General features: G+C 39.0%; 1 protein-coding gene across 1 annotated transcript; it reads left to right on the top strand.

Moving 5' to 3' along the window:
- Positions 1 to 9,226: 9,226 nt before the first annotated feature.
- Il2 (interleukin 2) lies at positions 9,227 to 13,613 on the top strand. The gene is made up of 4 exons (XM_034500404.2): positions 9,227 to 9,373; positions 9,464 to 9,523; positions 11,853 to 11,999; positions 13,503 to 13,613. Exons 1-4 carry the CDS (start codon positions 9,227 to 9,229, stop codon positions 13,611 to 13,613), a joined length of 465 nt encoding a protein of 154 aa, XP_034356295.1.
- Positions 13,614 to 21,925: the final 8,312 nt, after the last annotated feature.

Genomic DNA, 21,925 nt, shown 5'->3' with positions numbered 1-21,925 from the left:
CTTAGGCCAGAGAGAACTATTCATTTTTATGTCCCATAGCCAATGACATATTAAGAATATTTAACAATATTCTTAAGCATTTTGATTTCACCAAAATAAATGTAGAATCCTAAAAATATGATCTGATGTACTCACAGCATGCCGCGACTTACAAAGCTATGATCAGCCTGTGTATAAGAGACACTCACAGAAGGCTTGGTCCAGGGAAGCAGCGCTGGGAAGAGATAGACCCTTGAGAGCTGAAATCTTGTGGGAGGTCCCTGGGTTCCTGGACTTATGTTCCCAAAGTTTACTCCATGGCCTGCATTTCTTTCTTTTTCCATATCCAGGCTTTATAAGGTAAATGGTTGTTCTACAATGTATCCTCACCAAGATGTACTGCTCTCATTTGAGGTCCCTCCAAATGGGGTCACTTAATTTTGGATTGTAACTTCCAGAAGCATGCGTCTAAATAAAACTTTTTTCTTATAAATAAACTGTCTCAGATTTGTGGCTATTGTGACAGAAAGCAGACCAGTTCAACAAGGAACCCAAAATAAAAGTGGCTTAAATAATATGTTTGTTTCACACTCACATGAAAGAATTTAGGAGTCAGGGAACCAGAGTTTATTGGAAGCCCCATATAGTTGTCTGTGTTGTCCCTAGAGAGTGGTAGTCACCCTGTCCTCATGTTCAGAGGAATCATTAGGACTCCAGACTTTACCCCTATCTGTCCAGAACTCATTGCAAAGAGCATTGGAGAATGTGGTATTTAATGAGGAACACAACTATGTTCAGTTAAAAATCAGAATTCTGTTTCCAACTAGGAAGAAAATTAATTGCTGTTATGGGAAATTAGCATTCTCTATAACAGAAATGAGAAGTTAAGTTTTACAATTCCACAGAGTCAAACAAAATGGGGTATTTAGACATTTCCTCTGGTTTCCCCAGGAGCAATGGACTTGGAGTTTGATGTGAGTGGAGTTTGAATGGTTGTTCTTTGCTTCTCCAGTCTCCGGGGATCTAGTCACAGCAACCTGTGTGCATTCTCCCCACTGGGGTATGACACTTGAATGCATATTCTCTAGGAAACAACATTATTTTATGTCAATCTAATTCTCTCCTAAGTGCCTATTCCATAAATTAGGTTGGTATAACTGGAGAAATGGTTTAGTGGTTAAGAGTGAGACCCTGTTCTAGAGAGGACCTAAGTTCACTTCCCATCATTGATGTCAGGAGGCTCCTAACCACCTGTGTCTTCAGTTTCAGAGTGATCTAATATCTAAGGCCTACACTCCATGGACACCTGCACTCACATGCATGTACCCCTAACATATACACATAATTAAAGCTAAAACAAACCTTTAAAATAGGTTCGTGATATTCCATTTCCCAAAAATTAGGATAGAAAACAGCTCATTATAAAATTTTCCAAAAGTTTATTATATTAACTATTATAGGTACTATGAAATTATGTCGACAGAACTTGCAGTGTTTTTCAGCCCACAAAAGATATTTTTATTAGTAATTGAAAATTTATCTACCACAGCCAACATAGCGACCATGAAAGATGAATTCAGGAGTGAAACAATGTTATGTTGGATTGCAGAGCCTCCTCTCAGTATAAACTAACAAACAGGCATTCTCTTCTATTAGACACAGAAAATATGTGTCTATTATTGAAATTCTCAAGAAGTTTTTGCATTTTTTTTCTGCCACTCACCCCATAGGGCTGGGTTTTGTTTTGAGTCGACATGTTGCCATGTTGTTCAGACTGGCTTTGAACTCACACTCATCCTGTTTCAGCCTCCTAAGTAACTGGGATTACAGAGGGTACTCTGCCCAGCTAAGGTCTATTAAATCAAAGAATAATCATCCCTTTCCTGAAAAATAATAAAATTCTTGAGAATTATTATTTTGCCTCCTTCTGTGTTCATAATACCACAGAAATAGGGGAATAAATTAGAACATCAAAGCATAGAAACTAAACAAGACTGAGACTCAGAATTTCCAAGGCTCTTTCAAGTGAGACTGAGACTCAAGAAGCAACTCTGTTGCCACCTTTGTTTGGGCTCTGTGCTGAACTCTCTGAGTGTTCTTGACAATGATGGCTCCTGAAAACTATGTTCACATTTAGAGTAACAAATTCAATGCTCAAAGTTAGAATAACAAAACCTTCAGATGCCCGTTTTGCACTCCTAATTTCTAACATGCATTCCACATCACTTCAGACGCCCGTTGTATCCTAATTTCTAACATGCATTCCACATCACTTCAGATGCCCATTGCATCCTAATTTCTAACATGCATTCCACATCACTTCAGATGCCCATTGCATCCTAATTTCTAACATGCATTCCACATCACTTCAGATGCCCGTTGCATCCTAATTTCTAACATGCATTCCACATCACTTCAGACGCCCGTTGCATCCTAATTTCTAACATGCATTCCACATCACTTCAGACGCCCGTTGCATCCTGATTTCTAACATGCATTCCACATCACTTCAGACGCCCGTTGCATTCTAATTTCTAACATGCATTCCACATCACTTCTATCCCATCAAGGATTCACTCTTGTATCATTTTGCTTCTTTCTAAAATTTCATAAATCATTACTTTGCAACTTCGTTTTTTTAAACTTTTTTATGTGTATGAATGTTTTGCCAGCATGTGTATCTATGTACCATGTGTGTTAGGCTCTTAGAGGCTGGAAGAGGGCGTCAGATCCACTGGAACTAGGATCACACATGTTTGTGAGCTATTGTATGGGTGCTGGAAATCAAATCTGGGTCCTATGGGGGAGAAACCAGTGCTCCTGCCCATTGAACCATCTCTTCAGCCCCTGTAACCTAATTTTTTAATGTGTGTGTGTAATGTGTGTGTGTGTGTGTGTGTGTGTGTGTGAGAGAGAGAGAGAGAGAGAGAGAGAGAGAGAGAGAGAGAGAGAGAGAGAGAGAGAGAGAGAGAGCTAAGTCTGGGACATATTCGTATGTGGGTATAAAGGCCAGAAAAGGACATCTGTATCGCAGTCTGTCTTATTTCCTTGTGACAGGGTCTTACCAATCTTACAGCTAGACTGGTGACCATCAAGTTTTAGGGATCCTCCTGTCTCTGACCCATCCCCCACACTGCTGCAGTTACAGGCCCAAGCAGTCACACCCAGCTTCTTATGTGGCTTCTGGGGGTTTGACTGTCTTCATGCTTGTGTAGCGAGTGCTCTTACCTGCTGAGCTACCTCTCAGTCATTAAAAAAGGATGTTATAAATAATAAGTCTTTTGGCTATGCTCTATAATTAAATTAACTCAGTGGTTTTGTAAGAACCACCCTAGTATTTATATATAAATATGTAAGTAGAAAGTGTGGTAAGCAGGTAGGAGAGAAGAGAATCTCGAATTTTCCAGGTTAATGTCACACAAAGTATTATTGATATGAATATTTTTAGTGATTTCATGTTTTTAACATGGGAAGAAACTTTCTCATATTTATGTGAAGGCTGATACCATAGCATCAAACTGACCATGTTTTGTCCTAGGAAAAGTACTCTTAAGTGATCAGTATTGAGCACAATTTATTGGGCAGATTAAATTGTCTTAGGGATTTTCCAACTCCAGAGTCTATATCATTAGTTACAAAGACACACACACACACACACACACACACACACACACACACACGCACTTCTCCATTTGGTGCTGTGACCTTGTAGCATTAGTTGGAAGCAGGGACCCCGAGTGATGTGTGCTCCCCTCCTCCCCATGGCAGGAGCTATTGCTGTTTCTCATTTGCACAGTCCCTCCGATGTCCGATGTCCGATGGCCCTTCATCCCCATTCATCCCCAAGGATCTTGGCAGGCATTCCGACTTCCTTCACTCCCTCCTCTTCTCCAGCATAGCTATTTTTTATAATAATAATTTCCCCTGCTCTTCAGAATTATGAAATAACTCTAGTGGGCAAGATTACAAGAGAATACGTACATACATACATACATACATCTATCTTTGCATTTCTGAATTTTTCTATAACAAATATGAATTATTTTATTTAGACAAAATGTATTATGAAATGTAGCAGTGAATTAGTTAATCCTCTTTGGCTCCTGGTGGGTCCCACACTGCACCTGCCCAAGAACTCTCTGGATTCACAAATGAAAGACACACACACACACACACACACACACACACACACACACACACACACACATCTAATTTTGATATGCCTTGACTAGCTCAGTGGTTGGGCACTTCTAACCCTCCCCTCAGTTAGCATACATTTCCCTCTAGTACTCCTGGCTTAACACCTTCTAAATCTAAGCTTTATCTTTGCTACCCTGTTACCTTCTGGTTAGCTCACCGCACCTGCATAGGACCCATTCTCTTTCTTCCTACACTGCTGGATACTTTCTCTCCTGCAGCTCTTAAACCAAATCCTTCTCCCCTTCTTTCTTTCCTTCTTTTCCCCTCCTCTTCCCTCCTTCCCTCTCCCCACTTCCTCCCTCCTCCCCCTTGACCACTCAATCTAAACCTCCTGCCTCCATCTCCCTGCCCAGCCATGGGCTGCATGGCAATTCTTTATTACCAATCTGGGGCGGGGGGTGGGTGGGGGGGGAGGGAAGATGGAGAACCCTCAGGTCTGGAAGCCCAGCTTTGGCAGCTGAAATAAGACAAAGCACTAGAGCCAATTCCCAACAATGAAATGTTAAGTAAATGAGTTAGCTTCCTGTAAGAACATACTATCTAGAATGACAGCACAAAGGAGTCTCTAGTTAGTCTACACAAACCACTGTGAAAAATAAAAAGAACAAGCTGTTAAAGGAGCCAGAACAAAGCAAGTTCTGACAGGAAGCATCAGGTGCACGAACTTTAGTTAATAGTTTTATTTTCCCAAGATCTTGAAGAATTCACAGAATTCCTGACAGAAGGACATACTAATATATTTATCTGTATTTCTTCTTAGTTTCTTTCTCTTTTTTTCTTTCTTTCCTTCTCTTTTTTGTTGCTCTTGTTGTTTTTTATTTTGTCTTGTTTGTTTGTTTGTTTGTTTTGAGACAGTTTCTTTGTGTAAGAGAGCCCTAGCTGTCTTAGAACTCGAACTGTAGACCAGGCTGGCCTCCAGCTCACAAGGATCCACTGGCTGCCTCAGCCTCCTAAGTGCTGGGATTAAAAGCATGCACCACCACACCCGGCTTTCATCTGTATTTCATAACACATAAACAAAGTGGCTGAATATATGAAACTGTTTCATTAACCATTTTTAGTAAAATGAGATGAAAAGATAAAGAGTGAGATGCGCAGATGTGAAAGTGTTTTATAAATTTGCTGAGTTTTGCAACCCTATCGTCGCTGTCAGAAGATGACTACACTCAGCCACTAGAAACAGTCTGTGACCTAACATACAGATCTCTATTGGGAATCCTCAGAACGTGAAAGGACAGCCATACAGATACAGGTACAGAAAAGCTGGGCTGGGTTGGGTTGTAGTTGCTCTGATGTGGGGTGGGGTGTGTACCTACTGTGCAAACCCCAAAAGAGCATAAAGGGGCAGGTTAGCTGGTCTCAGTGGGAGGTCTCTGTAGGAGTGGCCTCAGGCATCAGGGAGGAGGAGGTATGGTTGCTAGTTATTGTGCACACTGGTCAGTCATTTGTAAACATTTGTACTTGGATCAGAGGAAGGCTTCTGGTAATTCTTTGAGCCTGGCCCAGGGAAGGCTGAGGTACTGGGGTCCTTGATATAGCTCTGCAATATCCTTTCACTCCGGACTTCATTCGCATCCACAGTAGGTTTTGTAGCTACTAATAAAATCTAGCTCTTCTAAGTTCTGAGGACCCCTAAAGCTTCTCAGATGAGGTATTGTACACGAATGGAGCCTTGCCTGAATTCCCAAGTCATCTCTGGGAAGTGCTGGAACAGCAGACATAGTTGACTTTAGCCTGTCTCATAGGGACTTCAGCTTCACCGTCTTTCACTTGATAAACAGATAGAATGAGAGGGCCAGGAAGAAATCTTCAACCCTACCGCAACTAAGAACAGAATCACAGAGTTACTCCACCTCCCCAAACATCAGGTTTCTTATTGGTTAAATGTGGTTCAGTGAGATGATAAATTTGAAAACTTTTAAAAATTAAAAATTCCAAAGAATTAAAAAATCATCTCTATGCTGAAGGTCATAAACATTAAAAGTTGCTTAAGACCAAGTTGGAGTCAGCTGTCAGTCATTTATAAGTTTTTGAGTGTTTGCAATAAACTGGAATAATATACAATAAATAAATTTTAAAAGATCAAGTTGGAGCATCACCCTGAGGAAATGTGAATTTCACAGACGAACAAATGGTGTGCCCTACTTTTTAAAGGGCAAGGAGAGGGTCTGAACTGAAAGCCAAACAAACTTTAAAGAAACCAGTAACAAGGGATAATTAATACTGGCCTCACACCAGACCAAACTGAAGCTTTAAGCCACGAAAGATAAGGAAAAAGAAACTCTTGTGGGAGGCAGAGTCCTTAGGAGTTTGTAGGCCACAGATTCCCTGGGCAGCAGCTCTGGGCCTGGGCCTGCCTTCACTTCTAGGAGCAGCTGAAACAGCAAATACCAGCCATAGAGCTCTGTGGCTTATGACACATAGGGTAGTCAGGCAGCTACTGATTATATCACCGCTCCAGCCAGAAACCCCAGCTGCTGTGTCAAGGATGTTAAAAATGGAAAGTGCACCACAGTTGTTGGTAGCTTTCTCCCCAAGCATTTCAAGAAACTGGGGGGTGGGGGGAATGGGGGGACAACTTTTGTAATGGTGCCAATTATGCAATGCTCCATAGGGGTAAAACATGGCCCCAGGAACTCATTCCACAGGCATTTAGAAATGCAGCCATGTAAATTTCTCTAACGGAAACAGCGGGAGAAATAGAAATATTGAGCCCATGAGGACATCAAAGGCCCTGTTGTGTGGAAAAGCCCCCACACAGGAAAATGTGTGGGCCTGACTCCTTCCACTCTGGAAGGGAGGCCTGAGCTGCCTGGGCCGGGATGAGATGCTCAAGATCTGAGAAAAGAGACAAAAGCATTGAGGTTGAGAGGTTATTAGGTAGAGGCCCCTCACAGTGGCGTGCTTAGTCTGAAGGCACAAAAGGTGACAAATACCAGGAGACCTGTCCCCGTCCTTCTCTTCAAACATGCTATCCATGTCACCATGATGCAAGAAGTTGTCATGCTTACTGCAAGATACATGCAGTTTTGTGCTGTTTTCTAGAATACTGTCCAATGACTGGAGAACTATCCCAGAACCATTCTCTGTTCTTTGTGAGAGACTACAAGCCAACATTCCTTACATTGCTTAATCTTCCTGCCTCCACTATCTCCCAGCATCAAAATTCCGCTTAAAGTAACTACTTGATTTTCAAAACTCTTTTTTTCACCCAACATCCACCATTACTCAGGATGTTATCTGTCTCCATCCAAGGATCAGGTTGATAGGAACATAAATGGTACAAGAGTCATTCTGGACTCAGAACATTCTAGTTTCAAATCTTTACGCTACCTTTTACTGGCAGCAAGGGCTGATCAAACTCGATGACTTATTTAGTGTACCCACAGTGTGTGTGTAGCAGTTGAAGACAACTTTGTGGAGTCAGTGAGAACTGACTTCCACCTTTATGTAAGTTCAGGGATCAGGGGACAAGGTTTGTATAGCAAGCCCCTTAGTCATCTCATCACCCTAGATCCTCAGTTTTCAAATCTACAAAATGGGATAGGTGTGTGGTGTCATAGGTGTGTGGTGAGGCTTAAGTTACTGTTGTATTTGCACATATTTTCTCCATTTCTATGTACCCCAGGGTGTTTTAGATGGTAGATAAATGTCTGCATAAAGACTAGACCAGTATGAGTTATTTAAAATGGAGACATCACAGGCAAGCTCTCTGAGAAAGGTCCCATGTCTACCAGTTGGTTTAGAATTGTGTTCCTAATTCCATCACTCAGCCAGTGTACTACACTGAGGCTGAGGAATCTGATGTATCCTATTCAGGCCGCCCACTGAGGACACGTGGGAAGAATATTCCCTAGCTATTACTCTCAGAGTGCCCTGGTAATTTTAGGATAAACCCAAATCTATGGAAGAAGGGAGAAGAAAGTTGCAAAAATGGCTCAGTGGTAGAGGCTAGTGGCAGAGGTAGGCACACAGACTGGATGATTTCTGAGTTTAGATTTCTGAGTCACGCAAGAAGACAGAAGAGAAGTGACTAGCAAGAGTTGGTCTCTGACCTCTACAGGTGTACTGTGGCACACACTCACACTCACAATACACGTGCACAAATGCATGTACACACATACATACGTGCACACACTCACACACTCACATACTCACACATGCACATAAACATGCTCATACACTGATACACACATATTCACGTGCACACATACACATACACACATGCACACATGTGCATGTATACACATGAAAATATTTTTTAAAAATGAAAGTGCAACTAGAAACATAAAAATAGCACCAACATCCTTAGATGCAACCCTTCCTAAGAATTTGTTGGACATCATAATCTTTTTAAAAAGTATAATAAACACCAAGGCACTTAGACACAAAACATGTTAAATTTAAAACCACAACAACATAGTACCTCCAGCTCAACCAGCATTTTAGGTGTCCGTAGCTTACTATTTCTCTGGCTAACTGTACAAAGCCACCTATCACCTTGTGTGCAATTAGCTCATCGTGTAGATAAGAAGGTAAAACCATCTTGAAACAGGAAACCAATATTCTTCCTGTCTAATCAACAAATCTAAAAGATTTATTCTTTTCATCTATCTCCTCTTGCGTTTGTCCACCACAACAGGCTGCTTACAGGTTCAGGATGGTTTTGACAAAGAGAGCGTTTTCATGAGTTACTTTTGTGTCTCCACCCCAAAGAGGAAAATTTGTTTCATACAGAAGGCGTTCACTGTATGAATTAAAACTGCCACCTAAGTGTGGGCTAACCTAACCAAGAGGGATTTCACCTAAATCCATTCAGTCAGTGTATGGGGGTTTAAAGAAATTCCAGAGAGTCATCAGAAGAGGAAAAACAAAGGTAATGCTTTCTGCCACACAGGTAGACTCTTTGAAAATATGTGTAATATGTAAAACATTATGACACCCCCATATTATTTTTCCAGCATTAACAGTATAAATTGGCTCCCATGTGAAGACTGCCTATCTCCCTTGCTAATCACTACTCACAGTGACCTCAAGTCCTGCAGACATGTACAGCATGCAGCTCGCATCCTGTGTTGCACTGACGCTTGTACTCCTTGTCAACAGTGCACCCACTTCAAGCTCTACAAAGGAAACGCAGCAGCCCCTGGAGCAGCTGCTGCTGGACTTACAAGTGCTCCTGAGAAGGCTGGACGTAAGTGCATGTCCGTCCCATCTACAGGCGTCAGCTTTAGTGTTTTTGCCAAAGGTTGTGTTTTAATGACAATGTGTTGTGCTTTCTCAGAATTCCAAGAATCTGAAGCTCCCCCGGATGCTTAAGTTCAAATTTTACTTGCCAAAGCAGGTAAGTGAGTTTCTATGTTCAATTGGTGCTCTAGTAAATTCAAAGTAACGTGTGTATATATACCTCATCTGAAGAAAATAAGTTTCTTCACTATCTCTCTGTAAAAAATCTTGTTTGACAATGGCACTTCTTTTAAATGGGTTTCTCTCAATTTTTCCTGTGTATTTGTGTGTTGGGAAAGAGGGGATGTGAAGGAAATGCAAGATAATTGCACTTTGATGCTGGGATAATTTAAAGACTGTGTTAATTTCTGTTTTATGCTTGTCCTAGAGATATTTGAGAGAGATGCATTATCTTAGCTTGTAAAATGTCAAAACTGATTGCTGAGGGTCTCATTTGACATACACTTTTCTGTTTTAAGAATGATTCCCATGACTGCATTTTTGAGGAACAGCATAACCAGTATTCAGATTCTAGGGTGATGATCTGAAGTGGAGTCCCAGCCCTGCTAGGGCCTAACTCTCATGGCCTCAGGAAGTTGCCTCTGATCATTCACCTACTTACATAAGTGATAACTGATATGCTTATCAATTGCCAGGTTTCAGAACAGTGCCTAGCCAACAGCATATAAACACACTATTGGTGCTAGTGAAGAAAAAGTCTGAGATGTATAAACAATTTTGGAATTAAACAGTTTCTTTTTAACCAGTGGAACTAGAGAACTGTAATATTGCCACCGATACTATCTCCCAATATTGAAAGGTTTTTTGGTCTCCTTTGGAGGCAGAATGTTGTATAATACAAAACTATTTACCCAAGCTCCTATGACTACATCAAGGGTAGAAATCTGCTTTAGTTCTGACAGTCAGAAGAGGATGGATAGCTTTGGTGCTAGAAAGATCTTGTCACAGGATAAATCCAGGCCTAGAGCAAAAACGGGATCTAAAGGGACAAAGAAGCAGCTGTTGACCCACTCCCAGTCAGTCAGGGGAACTTTGCCTCTAACTGTTCTACAGGAAATTGCTCTTCCAGTTTAATGACAGTCACATAACTTTCAACTCCAACAAGAAAAAACTAGACAGTTCTGTGAGGGAAGGGGCTCCACACTGACTACCCAGAACACACCATAACAAGTTGGAAGGTCAATAGCAGACAAATCAGGAATTATTCATTCTCTGGTCAAACCTCTTCCTCTAAGGACTATTAGAGAGACAACAGAGATCATGTTAATTTAGAGAGTACTGAAATTCCTAGAAATCTAAGTTTTAAAATAATTATTAAAAACAAGAGTAATGTGGTAAATTCAGCTGATGTTTTCATTTAACCCCATTAGGTATGTATGAAAGATTTAAAAAACAATAGAAGCATGTAATTCAAAGGGTGTGGCTAATGAAAAGGAGCGACAACCGGACCACCCTTGCTCCCCCTGTTCATGTGGCTGTAGGAAAGACATAGATTGTAAGACTTGGTAAAGTGGAGATAACCCAGTTTACTGCAGACTTAAAGTGGCTGACTTTATGGAAATCACAGTGTCCTGTAGAACTAGACAGTATTCTTTCTCTCTGTATATGTATGTAAATATGCATGATGTATTTAAACATTATTTCAGACATGTATCAGAAAAATTCTCCCAAGTGTTCTGTCTAAATATTAGGACTTTTTATTTCATTGGGACAAATAGATTTCAATTTTATTTATTTAATCTGTATATATATGGAGATGCATGTGTATCATGGTGTAATTGTGGAGGTCAGAGGACAAAATATGAAAGTTGAGTCATTCTTTCCACAGTGTGGGTGGGTCACTGCAACTGAACTCAAGTCATCAAGTTTGGTGGCAAGTGCCTTTACCTTAGAGCCATCTTTCTAGCCTTGACAAATGGGTTTTTAAAAAATTCATCTTTAGTAATTGCAGAGAAGTATAAATTTAAGAAATATTAAATGTGTCTTCCTGGATATCTTAACACTTATCATTCAGGGCCATGATAACCTAATCTGTAAGATTTGGGTCTATAACAGTTGGCATCCGAGGACCCCTGGCCCTTACCATTCTGTGATTCTCTACTCTGGGATGTAGAACATCAGAATGTATCAGAATGTAGAATGTGAACCTTGTTATGCATTCTGACAGGGAAGCACAGACTTTCTACAAAGCTTGATGAAGCCAGAACAACTCACGAGCGTGGCCTAAGAGTTAATGTGAACCTTAGGGTTTTGAGCTCTTGCTCTTATAGATTTATGACGTCAATTACTTCAATCCCTCTTACACTGAGAACAGGGAGTGGTAAAAGCTACGTGCTGACTACCTTGATTAGAGAAACTGCAGACTAGCTTCTGACTCTTTGGTATATGGTGAACTGAGCTGATGGTTAAGTCTATTACTCTTCTAGGCCACAGAATTGAAAGATCTTCAGTGCCTAGAAAGTGAACTCGGAGCTCTGCAGAATGTGCTGGATTTGACTCAAAGCAAAAGCTTTCAATTGGAAGATGCTGAGAATTTCATCCGCAATATCAGACTAACTGTTGTAAACCTAAAGGTAAGGTGTTGCTTTATTTGCTAATCTGAAAATAAAATAGAGAAGAAATGCATTTTAAATGGCATGCCATTTCTGGTCTTTGTCGGATTCCGCATTTAGTCAGCCAAGGTTAAAGCCACTGTGCGAGTGACTCCTTCCACTGCAGAATGATGCTAGAATTCCCAGCTACCATCACCTGCAAGGCGACTGGGAGCAGGAACACACTGCTCCCTCCCACACTGGCATGGTGTGAGAGAAAGCACTGAGTAGAATTCCACAAGAAACAAGCAACAACAACAAAAAAATTATCTGAAAAGTTTTTCCAGAGAAGTTGTGCTGGTATTGGTAGAAGAACAGAGAAGTCTGTCTCCAAATATGGCAGCCATTAAAATGGACAGAGGAGGAAGACAGGGAGAGCCCACTTCAGGGCTTCGTTTTTAAATGCACAAGAATCATGGACTCTGGTGAGGCAGTAGCAGCAAGCCTCCAAGAGGGTGTAGGCTAGTCCTCTCCAAACCAAAGTCACATTTTCAGTGTACTATTTCCATTTGAGGTCTTTAAAGTAGGCTGAGATATGAGTCATCTAGATATTGAAAGGTTTGAGTCCTTATCTATGCAAAGAAGGGTACTGTAAAATCTATGGCCAATATCAGAAAGTTCACCCCTAATGAATGGTACAAACTTTAGAGCTACATGAGGACTAGAAAAGTGTGTTTCAAGGGCCACATATTTTTAAAAAAAAATTAAAAATTCAAGACATTAGAACATTGAAATAGCTATGTAAAGAGGGTATGTAAGACCACAGCAGCTTATTTGAAAAGGAATATTTATTGAAAAGAAATAATCTGCCTCATTTGACTTACAAGGAATTAGTCAGATTTGGAAAAGCCATCCCATAAATTTGTCAAAATATTTCCTTCTCAGCTTGTCACCTAAAAACAGAATTAAAATATCTCCTTTAGCAAAGAGGGTTAGCTTCCAAAAAGCTAATCCACAGAACAAATTTATAATATTTATACACGTACAAACTGTGATTTGTCTGCATTGATTATCAGGGTAGGTATATCTATTTATAACAAAGTTCTCCAAATTTCCCCCAGTAGATGATAGTCCCATACTCTGCACTGTTCCCATTCTGAGTTGGGGGAAAGAATAGAATAATAGAATCTTAAGATTTTGCAAAGAACATATAACAAGTATCATTTCTTCATTCCTAAAGCCTAAATTGATGCATAGGTATGTACACTTACCAGAGAAAAAGAGGTCAAGCAATTGGATTCTACAGAAGTGTTCAGTGTTTCCATTCAAATGTTCATTTGTTACTCGACTCTGGAAAGCTTTATTCTGTATGCTTTTATCATTTGGTATCATAATAAAACATAACACAATAATTTTGATCATTCAAGAAATGTGAATGTTTAATATATTTTAACCAGTGTTAAAATAAATGCCCAAAAACTTCAGTGAAGAATAATCATATGTAAAGTAAACTACCTTAACCTAAAATTTTATATTCTTTCTTAGGGCTCTGAGAACACATTCCAGTGCCAATTCGATGATGAGACAGTGACTGTGGTGGAATTCCTGAGGAGATGGATAGCCTTCTGTCAAAGCATCTCAGTAATGGCTCAATAATTATGTGCCTCCTACTTACCACACACAGGCTTTCTATTTATTTAAATATTTAACTTTATATTTATTTTTGGATGTATTGTTTACTATCTTTTGTAACTACTGGTCTTCAGATGATAAATATGGATCTTTAAAGATTCTTTTTTTGTAAGCCCCAAGGGCTCAAAAATGTTTTAAACTATTTATCTAAAATTATTTATTATACTGAATTGTTAAATATCATGTGTATGTAGATTCATTAATAAAAGTATTTAGAAGAGTTGATGAATATAAATAAGCTGAGGTATCTGTCATTTTTACAGCACAGAGTAAGCACTAAAATGATTCTCAGTTATTCCTGTGAACTCTGGTGTTTAGTATGTTTATAGGATGTTTATAGGAGTCACTTTCCCCTGGAGAAGTATGTAAAATGAGACAAGATTTCTCACATTTCTTACATTTTCCTTTTAAGTGTTGATTGGATCTTTAGTTCTGATATAAGAAAAGCTTATTGGGATATATTTTCATTTCCTTTAAGCTTAAACAGTATACTAAGCAAAAAAAAATTTAATCCCTTTGTCATAGTCTGCTTTGTGTTGTAACAAAACTCCTGAGTCTTGATACTTTTTACAAAGAAGTTAAGCTCACAGTTTTGGGTGTTCAAGATTATGTGAGGATCTTATGGCAAGGTGGCTTGAGTATGTGAAGAAGACGGTGGGTGTGTGTGTGTGTGTGTGTGTGTGTGTATGTGTGTGTGTGTGTGCATGTGTGTGTGCGTGTGCGTGTGGCTTATAATCACCTACTCTTGCAGGAAGTAGTCCCGTCCCACACAATCTGACCCAGCCTTCTGAAACAGCACTTTTTCATTTATGGGGCAATCCTTGGGCCATAATATAATTCCTGTGCACCAACCCTACCCTTACCTACCACTTTCACACCATCACACTGGGGACCACACTCTATCCCATGAGTCTGTAGGGAATAAGTCATAGTACATCTCACAGAAAAATATGCCCTCTATAATTTAGCACTGCTGTCTGCATTTAAAAGCCTCACCTGGATAAATAAAAAATCATCTTCTTTCCTTAATCACTGACAATGGCAGAGAAAGATGCAGAGAAAGAGCTCCCTGCCTTTAGCTGTATCTCTTGGCCACCGAACTTGCCTTCTCTCAAGGTGGTTTATGGGTATATTTTGGTTGTGGATCTTACCTTCCCTTCCACATCTCCTTTTAAGGTGGTGGAACTCGTTGTTGCCAGCTCTAGGGTACCTGTGCTATCCTTTACAGACTCCTTGTATCTTGACCAAAACTTTATAAATCATCCCTTTATTAAATCTTCCTTCTTCTTGGGAATACCATCTGTTTTCTGCTGGGACTCAAATGTAGTAACTGTATCAGAAATACCACCAGGAAATACACCCCCATATAAGACTCTGGAATTGTACTGATAATATATTGGATAAAAATAGTAATAGCTGTGTATGTCTTGGAACATGGTATGTCTTGATTTCATGGTATGACAATACCATTTATATAACTATTTATATAATCTGATGTTTAATTAAAAGTACTCTAAATAGAATAATGAACATTTGAGTGGGGAATAGCACATGCTACACAAGTCCAACCCTAAGCAACAACTACAACAGGAACAGAACAGAACAGAACAGAAACTACAGGTAGCTAGAGCAGACCTTAAAGCAAGAAGAGCAGAGATAGGTCATGGTTTTATACTGATCAAGTTCATTCCACAAAAACATACGCCAGTCCTAAATGTGATCCAGAGCCTCCAAGTACACAAACAGAGGCTTCTGCACCCAGCCTTGATAGAGCATGGGACCAGAGTGGCCTCTTATGACTATCCATGAAAATGAGACTCTGAATACAGGCAGGATATGTGACTAGAAATGGACACAGCTGAGCTCCCACAGAAAGCACTGTAGTTTTGATGACTTAAAGAAACACAGGTTAGAGTTCCAGTTTACAAAAGTAGCATTGGAAGAATGTGTGAGCCACAGTAATAGAAGGCAACCATAAGAGGAGCTATGGAAGTATGAATAAAATCTAATTTTTGTTTACTGGGCAACAATTCTAAACAGAGAACAACATTCAGAGAAAGAATGTGCACTGGAACACCAGAACCTCAAAAACTAATGATGCTCCAAGACTGGAAGGTATCCAGGTCCAATAGATCAGAAACTCTTACACTACCCCAGGTTAGGTGCTACAAATCAAGAAGACTGTCTTAGAAGGAAGAACAATCTAGCCTTGTAAACCTGGAGTAGGAGCACTCTAAATATGAGTATATACTGTGCTAGGTCTGCTCTCAGAACTTTAAAACAGCCAGCAAGACAGCTCAGCAGTGAAGGCAATAGCTACAAAGCCTGATGACTTGGTGGTGGAAGGAGAGAACTGACTCCTGCAAGTTGTCCTATGATCTCCACAAGGGGACCATGTGTTTAGCAAGACAGTATGTCAATATGTAGCTTAGCCTGACTTTATGTTCATGTTCTTCCTGTCCTTGCTCTTTAGTGCTGGGTTACAAGTATGTAACCACCTTGCTGGATTTAGCACCATTTTTGCACAATGGTATAACATGGGTTTAAATGAGTATGGTGAATGGGAGACAGGCAGGAAAGGATTGAAAGAAATATGTTAAATTATTACTCACAGATGTGTAAAGAAAAGATCTGCCATGAAAGAATCTAGGTTAATGGGTGAGCTGAATAGGATTATTGGTAATATGGTTAATCATATGGGGTCAATTGTATTTTTCTTTGTCAGTATCTCAGAGAATGTATTTTAAAACAATACTATTTACAGCAGAACACCAAACACCAGATATTTGAGAATAATTGTAATAAATATATGCCTGTTAAAATAAGAACATATCTAGACTTTAAGAGCTAATTAGATGGTTCTAAAGATTACTTAATTCCAAGATTTGATATCTTAAGATGTTAATACTCCATAAGTCTATAGAATTAATAAAATCACACTGAATTTTCAGTCAATTTTATTTGGAAGTATATGACAAAGGTTCAGGTGTTGGTATTAGATGTGTATTAAAAATCCTGTAAAGAAGGTAAGCCAGTTAAAGCAAGGCTACTAATAATTAGACAAGATGATGTAAAAGGAAGGACTTTTATTAGATGACCCAGATGTCGTGTTCAACAATGAATTCTGAGCACTTAAAAATGTATAGCTTTGAAGACTGTGTATGTGCAGATGTGAGGGAAAGCTAGAGAAGGTTGATTTAGCTACTGTTATAAGGCCTAGTTGGCTGGATGTGTGAAATGTTTAAAAAAAAAAAACTTTAACTGTCATTTTAGTAATTGCACAGATGGCTGTGAGTGGTGTGGTTAATGAGCCAAGATATAAGTATTACAATAGTCCTATTATTTTAAGTGAGTAAAATCAGAGTATTAAGAAGACTGCGGCAACAACTACAGGACTTGAATGGGAGGAGGACTGAGATGGGGTAAGGGGCTCTGTGGTTGATGGGAGTCAGAGGTGGAGGGTAAATTGTGCTCATTTTCTAGGAAAGGAATTAAGTTGATGTTGTGAGAAAAACACATCTGTTGAAGTTCTTAGGAGTTGATGTATACAAAGAATCATGTTATAGCTAAAATGAATCTAATGTCTCCAATGTGATTATACAGTACTGCTTAGAGGGCTGTACTATTTGCTGATAAAAAAAATGATATAATACCTATGCCTGCCTTCCCAGCCAATAAAGTTGTTGGTTGAAGCAAAGATAAGTAATGTAATTAAAAATAAAGGAGGTATTTGATAAAATAGTTTAGGAGAAGTTGGAGTGGACAGATCATGAAGAAAACTCCGTGATTGGTCACATTATGAATAAATCTATGAGTAAAAAGAGTAAGCAGAAATAGTCAAAGTTTAAACTGATAGTTTTGGAGAATTAACAGTAATTCAGTGTCAGTTAGTAATTAGGTGTGTCAGAATGGTAGAATGACATTAGGGGAAATAGGCTAAGAAGAAAAGCATATTTGATAAATGAATTTACACATAAGGGAAACTGATTTAATGCCAGTTATAAAATAAAAATTGGAGTGCTGGTGTGAACTCCATTTCCCTTCCAGTCTGCACCTGTGCTGGGGCAGATCAGTTTGACTGCCCCTCACTCTCAACACCGAAAGTTTACAGGTCTCCAAGGAAATCTACTGCAGCCAGTATCACAGAGCTCCTAGGAGATCTGCTGCAGCCGAGGGACACAGGAGGCAAAGCTCCAGACAGAGACACCTAGGCCAGTTAACCCCAGAGATAACAATATGGTGAGAGGCAAGTGCAAGATCATAACCAACAGAAGCCAATATACTTTGACACCACCAGAACCCAGTTCTCCCACCACAGCAAGCCCTGGATACCCCAACACACCTGAAAAGCATGATGCTGACCTAAAATCCCATCTCATGAAAATAATGGAGACTTTTACGGTGGATATAAATAACAATCAAACAGGTGAAGAAACTGAACAAAGCAGTCCACGATCTAAAAATGGAAATAGAAACAATGAAGAAATCGCAAATAGAGGTAACCCTGGGAATGGAAAGCCTAAGAAAGAGGTCAGGAACTATAGATGTAAACATCACTGGCAGAATACAAGAGAGAATCTCAAGTGTAGAAGATACCATAGAAGATACAAAGCATCAGAAACTCCTAACCCAAAATATCCAAGAAATCCAACACAATGAAAAGGCCAAACCTAAGAATAATAAAGAGAAGAGAGTGAAGATTCCCAGATCAAAGGGCCAGAAAAAATCTTTAACAAAATTATTAAAGAAAACTTCCCCAACCTAAAGACAGATATGGCCATAAATGTACAATGAGCCTACAGAACACCAATTAGATTGACCTAGAAAAGAAAATCCTCCCATCACATATAATCAAAACACTAAGTGCACAGAACAAAGAAAGAATATTAAAAGCTGTAAGGCTAAAAGGCCAAGGATAAAGGCAGACCTATCAGATTTACACCAGACTTCTCAACAGAGACTCTAAAGATCCTGGACAGATGTCATGCAGACCCTAAGAAAACACAAATGCCAGCCCAGACTACTAAACCCAGAAAACTCTCACTCATCATAAATGGAGAAACCAAAATATCCCATGACAAAACCAAATATATATATATATATATATATATATATATATATATATATATATCTATATCTATATCTATATCTATATCTATATCTATATCTATATCTATATCTATCTATCTATCTATCTATCTATCTATATATATATATATATATACTAATCCAGACCTACAGAGAATTCTAGAAGGAAAACTCCAACACAAGGAGCGTATCTACACAGAAGGGAGAAAAAAAAACAAGAAATGAGTCATCTCACAACAAAACAAAAGAAGAGAACCACATACACATAATACCACCTCCAACAACAAACATAACAGGAATTATCAATCATCTGTGTTAGACGTCCGCGCACAGCTTAGAACAGACCACACACCAGACCAAAGGATTCCAAGGGAGGGGAGATAGGGCAAAGGGGTGGGGGGAGAAGTAGAAGAAGAAAATGGAAAAAGAGAGAGAAGAGAGAGAAAGAAGATAAGTAGAGAAACAGAGAAGTAGAGGCCAGCCATGACCACATGGAGAGAGGGGGAAAAGAAGGGAGAGAAGTGAGGAGACAGAGAGAAGCTAGAGGCAAGAGATCAAGAGATCAAGAAAGAGAGGAGGGGGCAAGCAAGCCCTTTTACAGTTAGCCAGGCCTACCTGGCTATTGCCAGGTAACTGTGGAGGTGGAGTTTAGACAGAATACTAACAATCTGTCTTTAATGTCTCTCAACATCAATGAACTCAATTCACCAATAAAAAGACATAAGCTAACAGACTGGATATGCAAGCAGGATCCAGCATTTTGCTACATACAAGAAACACACTTCAACGACAAAGACAGGCACTACCTCAGAGTAAGAGGCGGAAAAAGGTTTTCCAAGCAAATGGTCCCAAGAAACAAGTGGGAGTTGCCATTCTAATATACAATAAAAGAGACTTTCAACCAAAAGTTAACCAAAAAAAATGAAGGATGCTTCATACTCATCAATGGAAACATCCACCAAGGTGATGTCTCAATTCTGAACATCTATGCCCCAAATGCAAGGGTACCCACATTCTTAAAAGAAACTTTACTAAAGCTCAAAGCACACATTGAACCCCACACAATAATAGTGGGAGACTTCAACAGCCTACTCTCACCAATGAACAGGTCATTGAAACAGAATCTAAACAGAGACACAGTGAAACTAACAGAAGTTATGAACCAAATGAATTTAACAGATATATACAGAACATTTCACCCTAAAACAAAAGAATATACCTTCTCAGCACCTCATGGTACCTTCTCCAAAATGGACCACATAATCAGTAACAAAACAGGCCTGAATAGATACAAGAAGACTGAAATAATCCCATGAATCCTATCAAATCACCATGGACTAAGGCTGAACTTCAATAACAACAAAAAACACAGAAATATCACACACCCATGGAAACTGAACAGCTCTCTACTCAAAGATAACTGGTCAGGGAAGAAATGAAGGAAGGAATTAAAGACTTTCTAGAATTCAATGAACAAAATAGAAGACACAACATATCCAAACATGGAACAAAATGAAAGCAGTGCTAAGACGAAAATTCATAGCACTAAGTGCCCTCATAAAGAAAATGGAGAGATCCTACACTAGTAATGTAACAGTACATCTGAAAGCCCTAGAACAAACAGAAGCAAACACACCCAAGAGGAGTAGTCAGCAGGAAATAATCACACTCAGGACAGAAATCAACCAATTAGAAACAAAGAGAATGATACAAAGAATCAACAAAAACAAAAGCTGGTTCTTTAAGAAAATCAACAAGATAGATAAACCCTTAGCCAAACTAACTAAAGGACATAGAGACAGTATCCAAATTAACAAATCAGAAATGAAAAGGGAGACAGAAAAACAGAAAGTGAGGAAATTAAAAAACAAACAAAAAACATCTGATCTTACCTCAAAAGTCTTTACTCAACAAACCTGGAAAATCCAGATAAAATGTATGATTTTTTTAGACAGACACCATGTGCTTAGGTTAAATCAAGAGCAGGTAAACTATCTAAACAGTACCATATTCCCTAAGGAAATAGAAGTCATTAAATACCTCTCAACCAAAAAAAAAAAAAAAAAAAAAAAAAAAAAAAAAAAAAAAAAAAGCCCAGGGCCAGATGGCTTTAGTGAAGACAAAATAGAACACCCTTCACGTTAAAAGTGTTGGAGAGATTAGAAATTCAAGGTGCTTATCTAAATATAATAAAAGCAATATATAGCAAACTAAATGAAGAGAAACTTGAAGCAATCAAACTAAAATCAGGAACTAGACATGGCTGCCCACTCTCTCAATATCTATTCAAAATAGTACTTTAAGTTCTAGCTAGAACAATTAGACAACAAAAGGAGATCAAAGAGATATAAATTGGAAAGGAAGAAGTCATAATATCACTATTTGCAGATGATATGATAGTATACATAAGTGACCCCCAAAATTCCACCAGAGAACTCCTAACCCTGATAAACAACTTCAGCAAAGTGGCTGGATATAAAATTAACTCAAACAAATCAGTAGCCTTCCTATACACAACAGATAAATGGGGTTGAGAAAGAAAATAGGGAAACAACACCCATCGCAATAGTTACAAATAAAATAAACTATCTTGGTGTAACTCAAATCAACAAGTGAAAGATCTGTATGACAAGAACTTCAAGTCCCTGAAGAAAGAAATCGAAGACCTGAGAAGATGAAAAGATCTCTCACATTCATGCATTGATAGGATTAACATAGTAAAAATGTCCATCCTACTAAAAGCAACCTATAGATTCAATGTAATCCCCTTTAAGGTTCTTCACAGACATTCAAAGAGCAATCATCAAGTTCATATGGGAAAACAAAATCCCAGGACAGCAGAAACAATTCTTAACAATAAAAGAACTTCTGGGGGAACCACCATCCCTGACTTCAAGCTGTACTACAGAGCAATAGTGATAAAAAACTGCATGGTATTGGTACATACCGGTCAATCAATGGAACAGAATCAAAGACCCAGAAATAAGCCCACACTCTTATGAACACTTGATCTTTGACAAAGAATCCAAAAACATACAATAGAAAAAAGAAAGTGTCTTCAATAAATTGTGCTTGTCTAACTAGTAGTCTGTATGTAGAAAAATGAAAAAAGACTCATATTTGTCACCTTGCACAAAGCTCAAGTCCAAGTGGATCAAGGACCTCAACATAAAATCAGATACACTCAA

The sequence above is a fragment of the Arvicanthis niloticus genome, chromosome 4 (genome assembly GCF_011762505.2).
Source record: "Arvicanthis niloticus isolate mArvNil1 chromosome 4, mArvNil1.pat.X, whole genome shotgun sequence".
NCBI classification, from domain to species: Eukaryota; Metazoa; Chordata; class Mammalia; order Rodentia; family Muridae; genus Arvicanthis; species Arvicanthis niloticus.
The sequence above is the reverse complement of the archived record's forward strand: the minus strand, read 5'-3'. Positions and strand labels throughout refer to the sequence as shown.